At 38.4% G+C, this 15,635-nt stretch overlaps 1 protein-coding gene across 1 annotated transcript in view; it reads right to left on the minus strand.

Moving 5' to 3' along the window:
• Positions 1–15,635, minus strand: part of LOC124594870 (diacylglycerol kinase eta) — a 563,158-nt gene that overhangs the window by 246,191 nt on the left and 301,332 nt on the right. The window contains exons 9-10 of the mRNA XM_047133339.1: positions 5,145–5,290; positions 2,577–2,735 (exon numbers count right to left, since the gene is read on the minus strand). Of these exons, the coding sequence (XP_046989295.1) occupies positions 2,577–2,735; positions 5,145–5,290 (305 nt within the window). The remainder of the gene's footprint in view (positions 1–2,576; positions 2,736–5,144; positions 5,291–15,635) is intronic.

Consider the following 15,635-nt stretch of genomic DNA (forward strand, 5'->3'; position numbering starts at 1 on the left):
GTTTAGAAGATAATGTAAGACTTCAAAAAGTGGATTACATACGACAGCAGATGTGATATGCACATCATTTTCCTTTTTTAAACTTTTTTACACTTGGCATAGCTTCTCTGTTGGATCTGAATTTCTGCAGACTAACTGTTTAAAAGTATAGGGAAATAATACAGCAGGGCATAGTGTATACCGTTCACAGTTCAGCTGGAGTCCAAACAGCAAGCAACAAAATCTGCACTCAACACTTGATGACGACAACAAGTGAAGGTGTCGAAGTATTAAGTCAAGAGAAAATGACAGCTCAGTTGCAAACCCAAAAATTTGCAATCTGGCATTAGATTTATTTAAAAAATTAAATTTCATTCCTTGTATATCAGTGTGACATCAGCACAGAACACAAATGGGAACAAAACTATGTAGACTACAGCAATGAATCATCAGTGCTGTCCAAACATGCTCTAATCTTGTGATGTTCAATGCTTTCTGGCATATTAACTGAATATGTTGTTCTCAGGTGTACTGCTGAAACTGATTGTGCAAATGTAATGAAATTTCTTCAAGGCAATCCTCTCGACCTCATCTTATAAAATGCAGATTCTCGCAGAGGAATGAAAAGTCTTCTTTTTTGGAAATTAGTAAATATAGGGAGAAAAGTGTCTGAATAGGTTAACTATGACATTTTATAATGAATTTAGAAATCCTTCACAGTCTCTCCAGTAATTTCAACTCATTATGGTAGTCACACAAATGAGTTACATTCAACTTTTTTGGATGCTTTTAACATTTTATATTTACAAGTTTATTAGTCCCTTATACATCTCTAGTCTACTTTGTACAGAGAGGAGAGATGTGGGATAAAGCTGACACATTTATTTAAACTGATGAGGCATCTCATCCGTGTAAAGGTATTTTAGCCATTCTTTTCAAAGCAACATGAAATAATGTCAAGGACTTTTAAAATATAATGTCTCATAACATTAGAACCTGGAACTTCATATAATTTAAAGAATACAATATTAATAACACAAACATATTTCTTTTATTCATTCACACATTGTGTTCCATAAATCTCATCATGAAGGAAAAACTCCAGGAATATGAAAACAGTCAAGTATACATAACATACAGATGTAGACACTGCAGGCTATTTCTGTAAATTATACTAATAGTAAATTTTAACTCGAGTTAATCTATGCATATTGATAACTATGGGAAATAGTTCTAAAGTAATTTACATCTATTTATGTACTGTATGTAACAATAAAAAACAGCTACTTTGAAAATAGTGACAGTTTCTTCTTTTCTGCAGTTGAGCTACTGTTTTTATCTAATACTTCAAACAAAACATTTTCCCTACCCTCAGTGACTCAGTTTTATATTCACAAGTGCTTGTGTTTATTACCACTCTTTTTGAAGTCTATACGTACAGGGTGCCCCACGATGAATAGTCAATATTCAGGAATACGACAGGAATGATCATTTGAAGCAAAAAACTTCATATGGATATATACCCTGTTCTGAATGGTTTCTGAAATAGATTATTCAGCACTTTGTCAACTTTACACAGTTACAACTGTTAGTAAACATTACCACATGTGTTTTACAAAGTATCAATTTAAAAATATGTATTTTTAACACATTCACACATGCATTTGTGGGACATTGATAAATGCAGAAAGTCACCATGTGGTGGCAGTGAGACTATTCTGCATCATTTCAACAACGTGTTGCAGTTTATGCACAGGATGCTGAACTACACTTGCAGAAGAAATAGGGGAACATGGAAGAACACCTGTTTCATGCAATGTGAGAAAACTTTGGTAAACACTCTATGATCAGAAATTCTATGTGTCACTATTCTTCGACACCAACAGGTGCACTACCGTTGCAGAGGCTGTAAACATACATCATATATACATATTCTTCTTTATAGTGTAGAAGTGTGGCATTTTAGTTAGCACATGTACAAACACGGTTAACCGATGCTCCCTTCTGATATACTTTCAATCCCTTGCACTGCTTCACCCACTAAACACCATGGACAACTGCATGTACAACGGGCTATTTTAGTGGCAGAAGGACATTATGAGCAAAGAGGTTGAAAGCAATGAGGTGGCTTGCACTAGAATAAAACTTTAAAGTGGCTGGGTGGGCAATAAACATGTGTGTGCATCAACAGACCAAAAACTAATGTGCATTAAATGTGATCTATTTCAGAAACCATTCAAAAAAGGCCTTGTCCATAGGGTGCTTTTTGCTTCAAACGAGCGTTCCTGCCAAATCCCTGAATATTAACTCTTCCTCCTGGGATATTTTGTATAGTATTTCCCTCGTGTTTATAATTTGGTTGTACCTATATTCTAGTATCCATTATAAACATTTATAATTACAGTATTATGAGTCAGTAATCGATTTAACATACTGTACATGAAGTCACTTGAAGTTTCTGCACAGAGACAAAATTAAAAGCTTCTTTTTCTACTTACTTATATTCTTTCAACAAATTTCAATATGATTCTCTTCTGATACTGAAAAGAACATATTGCTGACAGAATTTAAAGAAAATATATTGAGTTCTGACTCACTTTGCAGATGAGATAACTTCCGAATGTTCATCTGACTGGAGAATTTTTGTCAGATGATTTACTACTGAATCCTCATAGGCAGCCATAGAGAATGCTGGATCAGTCTGGGACAGTTTTCGTGCAATAGTTATACTCCTTTCAAAAGTCATGATGCTCCACCTATGCAAAGAGACAGTTTTAATATTTTCACATTAAACTGCTTAAGTAAATTTTTTCTATACAAGAAATGTGGCTGATAGTCTACGGCTGTTTTTTCTGAGTTGGCCTCCAATGATTAGTTTTTGTCAAATGGCAAACTGAATACAGGTGTTCAAAAAACAGTTTAGAAAATAGTATACTTTTCACACTGTAGCAATAGTTTGAAATTGGGCCTTTCTGTATGAGCATGATAATTATTTTGATCACAAAGTAAAATCCAGAAGATTTGATGGCCTTGCCTTCTCAAAGATCCAATTTGAATTTAATCTAACATCTCTGGGATGAATTAAGCATTGGCTGCATGCTGGATAAATTCGCCCCCCAAACAATCAGAAACAATTATTTACCACATATGACACAATTATTTACCACGTATGACACAATTATTTACCACATATGAAACAAGTAAATAATTCCACCTAAGCTGTATACTGTAGCATCACGCAATGGATCCAACTATTCACCATACTTCAAAAAGAACAAATTAATTCTGCCTTCAGTGTATCAGAGATTCATAAAAAAACTTCCTCGAGATTAAACATAGTAATAGTATCAAAAGGCTGTCCCCTATACAGGCCACACGATGATCCAAACAGCTGATAGGGGTGCCAAGGTCAGTAGACAGGATGTATCACAGTCCATAGTGGCTGCTTGGTGCATCAAACTGAGTGATGCACTCAAACGCAAAATTTCTATACAGTGCGTATCACAATTAGTGTAGCAAAAAACAGCTATGGATAAAAGTTCATGAGGGAAAAGTGGGGTGGAAAGTGCCAAATGAAAGTTGCTTGTGTGGAAAAATGTTCTCGGACCGGTCCTCTCTAAATATTATCGGTTACATGACCGTTACCTTTGGAAAGAATAACACTGGCTTTGCAGAGACTTTTAGCCACAGACTGTACATTTATTTTTAGTCTATACACTAATTCTCCACCATATTTTCTGACATTATTTTAATTAATTACTTAAAAACAATGTTTACTTTAAGGGAAGAAAAATGATGCACCTCAAAGGAGTTGTACAGCTATGCGAATCAGCCAGAAAATGATATTTAAACAGGTATCAACAAAAAATGTAAACTTGTAAACTTTGGCAGCCGATGGACAAATGTGTGATGCTGTAGTGCAATTTCACTGTGCAGCTGCCAAGGATAGTAAACACGGGACATGTCAATACGAGAGCATAAAGTCTTCATGAATTTCATTCCATGTACTCAGTTGGACAGTAAATATGCCCCCCCCCCCACACACACACACGAACAATATACCAGATACCAGCATTTGAGAGAGGATATGTACTTGGGCTCAAAGAAGTAAATAGGAGTAACTGTCAAATAGCACAACATTTGAATATGAGTAATGTCACTGTTTCATTACGTTGGCAAGAAGGGCAAATCATAGTGTCAAAAAGAAAGTTGTCGACCTAGAGGGATGATGGAACATGAGGACCAAGCAAACATCAAAGAGGCACTCTGAGTCCCCCAATTCATCATTATGATTGATCCGACACGCAAGTGGTGCTTCAGTGACCCTAAAGACCATTAATAGGTAGCTCACAGAAAGGGGTCTCAGCTCACAGCACTGCTTGCACCAGCTACCATTGACCTCTGTACACCAACAAGCCTGGTTGTTTGCAGTGGTACTGGGCACAATTGAAGACAAGCCTGAAGAAGCCCATACAGCAGTGGGATATCAATGTGACAATCACTCGCAATACAGCCCAACGACCAAGAGTGATGGTCTGGGTAGCATTTCCTTTCATAGTAGGACCCCTTTGGTTGCCATCTGTAACACCCTTAGTACACAGCAGTATGTCGTCGATATTCGGTGCCCCATTTTGTTGTCCTTCAAGGCAAGCCATCCTGGGCTAACAATTCAACAAGCTAATGTTCATCCACACACAGTGAGAGTTTCTACTGATTATCTTCAAGCATGCCAAACCCTACCTTAGCCAGCAAAGTTGCCGGATTTCTCCCAACTGTGAATGTTTGGAGCATTACGGGGGTGGGGGGCACCTCCAGCCAGCTCAGGATTTTGATGATCTATTGTACCATTTGGGCAGAAATTGGCACGATATCTCTCAGCACAATGTCCAACAACTCTATTAATCACTGCCAGGCTGAATAACTACTTGCAAAATGGCCACAAGTGGACCAACACATTATTGACTTGCTCAATTTGTGAAGCACTTTCTCTTGAATAAATCATGCAATTTTTTTGAAATTGTAGTCATCATATCTCCTGATTTCCACCCCATTCAGATAATTCCTTCAAGGTGCATTGTTTTGTTTTTTTTTCTCTTTTTTTTTTCTTAGTGTGTATTTACTATGAACCTGCTTACAAAGAATTAGCACTGCTAACGCATATCTACCTGTCAAGCATTTTTGTGCTGGCCTTCTCATATCGCTCCAGAAGTTGAGGCAGATTGCTGTCATCATCACAAGAGCTGCCCCATCCCAGCACTCTGGCAAGATCATTGCCAGTGCCCAGTGGCAATACTCCTACCTGGCATTGCTTCTGTAAAACATATATGTAGTGACCAATTACAATCTTTACAAATATTTCTCATATCTTTACAAATATTTCAGTAACTTACAAATATATCACATTTTCTAGGGAAACATACTGTAGACAGTTTCAGATGAAAATACACTGATCAGCCAGAACATTATGGTCACCTTCCCAATAGTTTGTATTTCCACCTTTGGCATAGACAACAGAGGTGATGCATCATGGCATGGAACCCTAAAATTCACATACTCCTATTCCTGTGACATGGTGCAGTATCTTGTGGAAAAATGCCACTGGCATTGGGAAACACGATAATCATGAAGGGATATATGTGGTAAGCAGCCAGTGTACAATACTCCTTGGCCAGCACAGGGCCTTCCAGGGGCTCCACTGGACCCATGGATACCCACATGAATGTTCCCCAGAGCATAATGGAGCTGCCACCAGCTTGTCTCCGTCCAGCAGTACAGGTGTCGAGGAGCTGTTCTCCTGGAAGACGACTGATTTGCGCCTTCCTGTCAGCATGATGAGAAAGGTATTGGAATTCATTTGGCCATGCAATGCTATGCCACTGCACCAATATCCAGTGCTGATGGCCACATGCCCATTTCGGTCATAGTTCATCTACATCTACATCTACATGATTACTCTGCAATTCACATTTAAGTGCTTGGCAGAGGGTTTATCGAACCACAATCATACTATCTCCCTACCATTCCACTCCCGAACAGCGCATGGGAAAAATGAACACCTAAACCTTTATGTTTGAGCTCTGATTTCTCTTATTTTATTTTGATGATCCTTCCTACCTATGTAGGTTGGACTCAACAAAATATTTTCGCATTCGGAAGAGAAAGTCTTTGCTTTAATGACTTCCATCCCAACTCGCGTATCATATCTGCCACACTCTCTCCCCTATTATGTGATAATACAAAACAAGCTGCCCTTTTTTGCACCCTTTCGATGTCCTCTGTCAATCCCACCTGGTAAGGATCCCACACCGCGCAGCAATATTCTAACAGAGGACGAACGAGTGTAGTGTAAGCTGTCTCTTAACCCTTTTAGTGCCAAATACGATCTGATCGTGATCCAGATTTTCGGCGAAAAATGCCAGTAACGATCTGATCATGATGCCTTTCTCATTCATTTTTTCCGCGCTTGAAGGCAAAGTTGTTAGTATTTCCTAGCGAATGAGAAAGGCATCACGATCAGATTGTTACTGGCATTTTTCGCCGAAAATCTGGATCACGATCAGATCGTATTTGGCACTAAAAGGGTTAAGTGTTCTGCCAATGAAATGCAACCTTTGGCTCGCCTTCCCCACAATATTATCTATGTGGTCTTTCCAACTGAAGTTGTTCGTAATTTTAACACCCAGGTACTTAGTTGAATTGACAGCCTTGAGAACTGTACTATTTACCGAGTAATCGAATTCCAATGGATTTCTTTTGGAACTCATGGGGATCACCTCACACTTTTCGTTATTTAGCGTCAACTGCCACCTGCCACACCATACAACAATCTTTTCTAAATCACTTTGCAACTGACACTGGTCTTTGGATGACCTTACTAGACGGTAAATTACAGCATCATCTGCGAACAACCTAAGAGAACTGCTCAGATTGTCACCCAGGTCATTTTTATAGATCAGGAACAGCAGAGGTCCCAGGGCACTTCCCTGGGGAACACCTGATATCACTTCAGTTTTACTCGATGATTTGCCGTCTATTACTACGGACTGCGACCTTCCTGGCAAGAAATCACGAATCCAGTCGCACAACTGAGATGATACCCCATAGGCCCGCAGCTAGATTAGAAGTTGCTTGTGAGGAACGGTGTCAAAAGCCTTCAAGAAATCCAGAAACACGGAATCAACTTGAGATCCCCTGTCGATGGTGGCCATTACTTCGTGCGAATAAAGAGCCAGCTGCGTTGCACAAGAACGATGTTTTCTGAAATCATGCCACAACATTGGCTCATGCATAGGACATCGGCTCTGGAGGCCAATTGTTAGGAGTGCTCCGTGGACTGTGTGCTCCGACACACTTGTACACTGCCTAGCATTATATTTCTTCTGCCACAGTTTGCCATGCTATCCCGTTTTACCAGTTTGCCTGGCCTACGACGTCCGACATCCATAATGAGGGATGGCAGCCCCACGATGTCTGGTAAAGGTTTCACCACATGCTGAAAACACTCTCCACAGAACTCCTCGAACATCTTAAAAGTCGTGCAGTTTCTGAAATATACGTGTTGAGCCTCTGGGCCATCACAATCTGCCATTGGTCAAACTCAAATAGACTGTGTGCCTTCCTCATTTTACACACAGACAGCCAGCTCACTGATGCTACATGCAACGTGCATGTGTCTGACAAGCTGTCATTCCTTGGCAGGTGATGCTCCTATCGCCTGGAAGTGTTTATATCAATAGTAGGTCAGTCGTTGTAATGTTCCGGCTGATCAGTGCATAATCAATATATATCTATAAGGCACAAATTTCAGACATTCGCTAACTAGAGGCAAGTCTACAATGCCCTGGAACCAGTCTCACTATTAAGTAACAAGACTATCTGTTTATCACATGCCCAGTTTGACGAGATACTGAAAACAAAAATGAGAAAGAAGTTAGTACACAAACTCATTATGGCGCCTATGTGCCTCTAGTTTCTAATAATGAGGTTGTGTTTGTGTGCACACATACACACACGTGACCCTGCTTTTATCAATATGTAGTACAAAAATACTCCAATATTTTAATAAAACATACCATAAGGCAGAAGATTGTGCATTAACTCAGAAATTAACAATCTGATCAACAAGTGGTTTAATTTCACATGAGTAAGTGGAATGGAAATTGAATAAACTCTCCCAATATGACATTACAATTAAAATCAATGAAAAGGTTATAAACAGCCACTTACAAGTAGCAACTACTGTTATCTGATCATTTCCTCAATGGCATAAAGAAAATATGGTTAAACAGCTCAGAAGAAAAATGAATGCATTATATTGAAAATCAATCAAAAAACATGTCACTAGAAGTCTCAACCAATACCTCTTCTGGAAGTAAAAATATAATGAATTGTTTCAAAAACAAAATTCCTGTTGTATTCAATATCTTCGATAGAATACCTGGGAGTTGTTCTCTCAATTAAGTAATGTATTAACTGAAATATGTTAAATATCACCAGCTTGGAGCATTTTCTGAGAGAAATTAAAATACATCATCCTTAAATCTCTTAATATAAAGGACAATGAAAAGTTGTCAGTATTGACTCATCAGCTTCATTGCCATAATAATAACAGTAATAACAATAATGTAGTTTAAAAAATAATTATTTAGTACTCAGAAGGATTGCTAATCTAGGAATACCACTTATATATTCACCACATACAAGAACTAATTGTGATTGGTCCAAGGTATTTGTAAAAATCATTACATTTTTGTAAAAAAAAACAAAAAAAAAAAAAAAACTATGGCTTTAATATGTATTTAATATAGCAAGCACATGTTTCACATATTATTTAACTTTACAAGATGTAGAGGTAAACAGTTCAACTAAAGGAGGTAGTACAAAGTAGAATTAATCATATACACTTAGTAGTATTCATTGTACAGAAATAGGTAATATATACTGCTTATTCATGAACATCGTGTAGACAACTACTTTAGAAACTAGGCATACTAACAGGAGCTGCCCAATAAAACCAATAAATTTAATTTATGATTGATTTTGTTGGTAATAACCAGCCAGAATCTAAACTAATGGTAAGCATCGCATATCTAACACTATAAACAAAATTGTTTTCCAATATTTCCTTTTTTCATCTGTAAATGGATAACCTGCATCCTTATGAAAATAAATGAAACTAAATTAAACAAATAAAGTTAATGAAAATAGTCTGTAAACTATCCAGCTCCATGTGGAGATGATCTCATACAAATGGTTTATTGAGCATGAAACTAACTTATAAAATCTTTTTAATGGTCTCTTGACTATCACAGAACAAACTTTCATCACCTTGAGTAATACCATACTTCAAGACATTTCATTTGTATTGACAATTGTTGGGGCTGCATGGACTGACATTTTTTTGATTGTTGTATGTGTTTCCAAACTTTGTACACCCACTGTCAGTTGCACTCTGTGTGACAGAATTACTGAAAGCATCTTGTTACCATATTGTCATGTAGAACTGTGTCTACAGAAAACAAAAAAGTAAGAACTAAGATGGCACTACGTAGATGGTCGTAAAACACTTCATCCATAATGGAATGTTTACTGCAGACTGCAAATGGTTGAATAATAAATACATAGCATCAATATTATGCTGTTTGAGACTTTCCTGATGTAATAACTACTTTACTGCTTCACAGGCATAATGTCGGATAATGTTGTGAAACACGCACAATGGGAACTTTGCTTACTGAGGTGCTGCTGCAATTGTTTGTCAATATATACGCAGGCTCCCTTGAAAAGTGTAGGCACCAAGGGATGACCGAGCGAGGTGGCGCAGTGGCTAGCACACTGGACCCGCATTCGGGAGGACAACGGTTCAATCCCGCGTCCGGCCATCCTGATTTAGGTTTTCCGTGATTTCCCTAAATCACTCCAGGCAAATGCCGGGATGGTTCCTTTGAAAGGGCACGGCCGACTTCCTTCTCCGTCCTTCCCTAATCCGATGAGACCGATGACCTCGCTGTTTGGTCTCTTCCCCCAAACTAACCAACCAACCAAGGGATGAGGCTACAAAATCATTGTAGATGAATCATAGAGGACTTTGTCATTCAGAATGTTCTGCCAGAGAAACAGGCCATGTCTTTGCATATGTGACATGGGGAAAGTGTGCCACAAATCGCGGCCCAGTGCGCAGGTGCAGGCAGTTTGTTACTGTCCAGTTTAAGTATCCTAACTTCGATTCCTTGTCTCTCTTGATGTGCAGGTTTCATTCATCTGTGGACAATAATGCCTTAGTACTCCCATTGCTGGTTCCAGTGCCATGCTAAGTGAAATTCTGTGTCTCTATTAATCAGGTCATTAGTTATACATATTTCAACTGCTTCTCTAATTATGGAGTGCCAGTATGTGGAGGTGAAGAAAATAATCTTTGTCTTTCCATAGTTCATGCTACGTCCCATGTCAAGGCAGTGCTTAGCAACAGCAAGCTTTTCTGGCTGGACTAATCTAGTGCGACATCTATGTTTGTCGCATCGGTTTTAACATTGTGACACATTTGAGCAATGGAGGACTTCCCACACTGGTGTGGAATTTTATATATTCCTGGTATCCTTAGACCTGGGATATCTTTAACAGGACCAAATACCACTTGCACCCTTGTTGGAGGGCAGCAGACACATTTCATATGATGTTTCTCGAATAGCTTGCTGATCTTAACAGTCACATCACCAACATAAGGTAGAAAAATCATCCACGCAGAGTGCTCCCTTTCTTCTGACTGTTCTTGAGGCTTAGTGCATGCTGGTACAAATGCAGTTCAAATTTGCTAATCAGAGTACCCATTCTGGACAAACATTGAGCAAAGATAAATAAGCTCTGCTGATAAGCTTCTCTTGGTCTGAGGCAACTCTAGCCCTATTTGAACAACAGTCTGAAATACACCACTGCATAGCGATATGTGATGGCAGCTCATAGATATAGGCCATTGTGAAAAATTATTTTGAGCAAACAGATGGCATTGCTATCGGTAGCCCTTTGTCTCCCATAGTAGCTAAACATTTTATGGAAGATTTCGAGAACAAAGAACTTGAGTCAAGTGTTCTGAAACCCAAATTTTTCTGGAGACATGTGAATGATACTTTTGCAGTATGGCCACATGGAACAGCAACACTTCCTTCATTTCTGGAATACCTTAACTCAATCCAACCAACCATGTGCTTCACCAAGAAAAAAGACAAAAATGGAGACATCCTGTCTTTTTGATGTCTTGGTCCACAGAAAAGAAGACAGTTCTCTGAGTCACAATGTGTTCTGTAAACCAACTGAGGCTAACCTGTACCTATGAGCTACAAGCTGCCATCATCCACCTCAGTGCTGTGCTGTATTATGGACTCTTGTTCATAGGGCCCTGTGTTTCTCCAGAATGAGTACTCTGATAAGCAGATCCAAAACACATTACAATCAGCACGCACTAAAGTTCAAGACCAGCCAGAAGAATTCCACAAGGATGGTTTTTCTACCTTATATCAGCAGGCTATTCAAGAAATGTCGTGTAAAATGTGTCTTCCACTCTCTAGCTTGAGATTAAGCAATGATGGGTTATGTTAAAGACAGCCTCATTCCAAGGAGACCAGGAATACATAAAATCTTGTGTCAGTGTGGGAAATCCTACACTGACCAGATGTGTTGCACTGTTAAAAATACTTGTGATGAATACAGACATCACACAAAATTAAGTCAGCCAGAAAAGTCTGCTGTTGCTGAACACTGGCTTGACACGAAACGTGGCACCAACTGTGGAGGCATAAAGATTCTTTCTTCCATCTCTGAGTACTGGGACTCCATCATTAAAGAAGCAGTCAAAATACGTATAACAAATGACTTGATTAAAAGACACAGGATTTCCACTTAGCAAGGCATGGGTACCAGCATTGGTGGTACAAAGGCATATTCACTGCAGACGAATGACTCCAATGAGTCAACACAGACAGGAAATCAAAGTCAGGACACATAAATAGGGTGCCAACACACTTTCAACACGTGCTGGGCTGCTATTTGCAGCTGCTCCTTTTCTGTGTTGAGTATGTGAAGACCATGAGGGCTACTTTTCCAGTAAGAAGCTCTGAATGTTGCAATCCTCTCTGCTTCATCTACAATGGAGTTATAGCCCCATCCCTTGGCAGCTACACTTTTCTAGTGAACCAGCACATATATTTTCAAGCATCTGCTGCAAAATGTCAGTAAGCAACTGAGGATGATGAGCAGCTGTCTTGTTGAACTATTGTGCATCTTTCACAACATTATCTGACAAGATGTCTGTGAACCACTGGAGCAACTTTGTTACTATTAGAAAGTAAAGCTGTCATAAATCAAAAGGTTGGTTTGAACATCACAGTGCTTTATTACGTATGGCCCAAATGCAGATGGTATGCTGCTGCCTTCCTCCAACCTTCATACTAGTTAACCCAATCAATTATAGTGTTATCTACAGTTTAACGTGGACTCTGAACCACAATGTAATTCAGAAGTTTTCACATCCACAAACATGTTGCAGATATTCTGTAATGCGTCCACTATGTGTTTTGATGGTAATTACATCAGGTGACTTTCATTCTGTTTACATCATGGACTGCATTTGTGACATGCGCTCATGATGACTTTTTGGCAGCCATTGGTGTGGCAATTAGGTTATGTGTCATCTTAAAACATTACAGATAATCTTTTTATCTTATCATTTATCAAAAATTATGCAATTCACGAAGTAAACAGAACAAAATCCACCTGCTGCTGAAGGAATGTTCATCAATACATGCAATGGGCTTAAAAATTTGATGTGTTTCATGATAATGTGTGTATGTATGATTTACTGTCCACAAAATTACTGAAGGGAAAAAGGCAGCAACACAAAATCATGAAAATAAAATTGTATGTGAAGCAGGTACATCATTTTAATAATTGTGAGAGTAGACATCAGAATTTTGCAACTGCAAGAAGAATTGATGCCAAGGGCTTGATGTACATAAACTGTAAAACTGTGTATCATTTCACATGCGTATGTGTAAATCCAATATGAAAACTATGGTGTTGTAAAATGTGTAATGAATATGGTCTAGGCAAACCAATAAAGAAGGAGGATTCCAACTCAAAATTATTGCTTTGCTGTTAGAAAAGGTGCTTGCTTTAAAACAAAAATGTGACAAACTGAAGCAGCCAAACAGTCAGCTGGATATGGGAAAAAAGAGTGAACTGTTGTAAGATACTGGTACATGGACTACTGAACAGAAATGTGATAGCGTTTGTAAAAAATACGCGAAAACAATCGAAAATGGATTGATAAAATGTCACTTTCAATGTGTAAAAGTGGACTCCTCATTGAGAGGAAATGAGGACTGAATTAAAATATGGTTGTGTAATGGGTGTAATAATATATCAAGTAGGTCTACAAACATTATTTTCATGAATAGAGTTCTCAGTGACGTTAGTGACAATGGTGCCGTTGTAGGTCATACTAAACATATCCAAAAACTGTGTGCTGCATTAACACTTCACAAAATGCTATTGCTTCTAAATCTCAACATGAAGATATTCCAGTTCCGTGTGGTGCTGTTTCCACTCCTCGAACACAATTCAGATTGTAACTGGTTGAGAAAGCTTGTCAGCAGCCACAGATGTAGGATTGCTTCTCACGTAAATGAAGTGCCAACGACAGTAAGGCAACAGGTTTTATAAAGCAAGAAATATCCTTGTCTGAAATAGGACAGCACATTCTTTTCAAAGGAATGGCTAAGTTGTTGAAGGATTTCATTGTACTATCTGATGGTTCAAATAAAGTCTACAAGAATGAAACATCAGTAGGCTACCAAGAACTAAACAAGTGCTTGTGTTATCTGGGGCACATGAATGTTACATAAATGGTTTTTCTGAACCAGTAAGACTTACCAACTAGGTCATGTGTAAAGAAAGAGTTTAGTGTTGCAAGTGAACAGCTTTTGAATATATGTAAATAGTTCCATTTGAATATACATAAATAATTCCAAATGAGAATATTGACCAAAGAGTCCACAATATGTATGGTCTTCATCTGATTGGCCTTGGGGAAAACAATCATAACACAAAAACATAATTTCTTCTTGAACCTGTTGATTCCACAGCTGATATTAATGTTAATGACTAATGGAAACCACCTTGGCTGTATTTATACACATTTATTGCATTATAACTGGTTTTGTTTCTCTGAACATCTTCATGTTGCCAGATTTATTCTTGTCTGTTGAATTGCAAGGGCTGTTCATTACGCATGGTCAGGCAGACAGGAAAAAATCTTGATTATCTTGGACCCACAGATGATATTAATGTTAATAATTAATGGAAACTACCTCATTGTAAAATGTAAACATTCATGAACAGACTAAAGACCCTACTGATAAAGTTCTTAGAACTATTATGCGGTTGATGAAGTCCTTTGTCAGCTGGAGCAATCAGAAAAGAGTGTACAATTCAGTTGAGCTACCACCAAGACTCTGTGGGCCGCTAAAGGTGCTTAAAGAACATGTTTCTTTGAGATCTATAGTGACTGCCATTGGTTCACCCAGCTGTTCAATTGCTAAATTCTTGACAATATGACTGTCTGAAAGGCTGTATAGAGAGGCTACAGAGATCGTTAAACACACCAGGAATTTCAATAGGAAGGAGGACAGTATGAAACTGAATGACATCTGGATCCTGGTGCTGAAGAAGATGTGTATGAGTATTTCACGATGGGGTGACAGCAACAGTGGACGACAGCAATCTACAACAGCCAATTGTGCTCAAGTATTCAAAGCCTGTGACACCACGCCACTGTGTGGGAGCATGCGTAGCATGTCAGGGCGTGAATTGGATGCTCAATGAAGTTATAACCTCCTTGAAAGTGTCCTCTGCAGATGGGGGTGAAACACTGGGTTTTAATGTGAAATCTACCCGACCACACCATAATAGCTTGGAATATGTTATTAATTACGAAAACCATCAATCTGCATTTTTACACGTTTATTGGGTCTCAGCATAATAGCTTGGAATATTTTATTACTTGTGAAAACCACCAAGCTGCACTTCTACACATTTGTTGTATTACAACCGGTTTCATTTCTTTGAACATCTACAGGCAGCAAGTTTTAATCTTGTCTGCTGAACTGTAAGGGCTGCTTGTTTTGCCTGGTCTGACACATAGGAAATAATTTTCATCATGTTGAGCCCACAGCTGACATCAATGTTAATGATGAATGAAAACCATCTCAGCTTTATTTTTACACATTGATTGATTTCTTTATTAATCCATGTAACAATTTACATTGTGTGGATTTCGTCCGCAAAATCATATACAATACAATATACCTACAATTTATACACATAAAATTAATATTTACACACATTTTTAAGGTATCTTACATTAGTTTTTTATCCTTATGTAATTTTCTTATGGTACTGAACAATTCTGGATTTCATATTATAATTTTTTTCCTTGTGTATTACAATACAGGCTACTTTAATTACACTGTTGTTGTTGTTGTGGTCTTCAGTCCTGAGACTGGTTTGATGCAGCTCTCCATGCTACTCTATCCTGTGCAAGCTTCTTCATCTCCCAGTACCTACTGCAACCTACATCCTTCTGAATCTGCTTAGTGTATTGATCT

Source organism: Schistocerca americana, chromosome 2 (assembly GCF_021461395.2).
Source record: "Schistocerca americana isolate TAMUIC-IGC-003095 chromosome 2, iqSchAmer2.1, whole genome shotgun sequence".
NCBI lineage: Eukaryota > Metazoa > Arthropoda > Insecta > Orthoptera > Acrididae > Schistocerca > Schistocerca americana.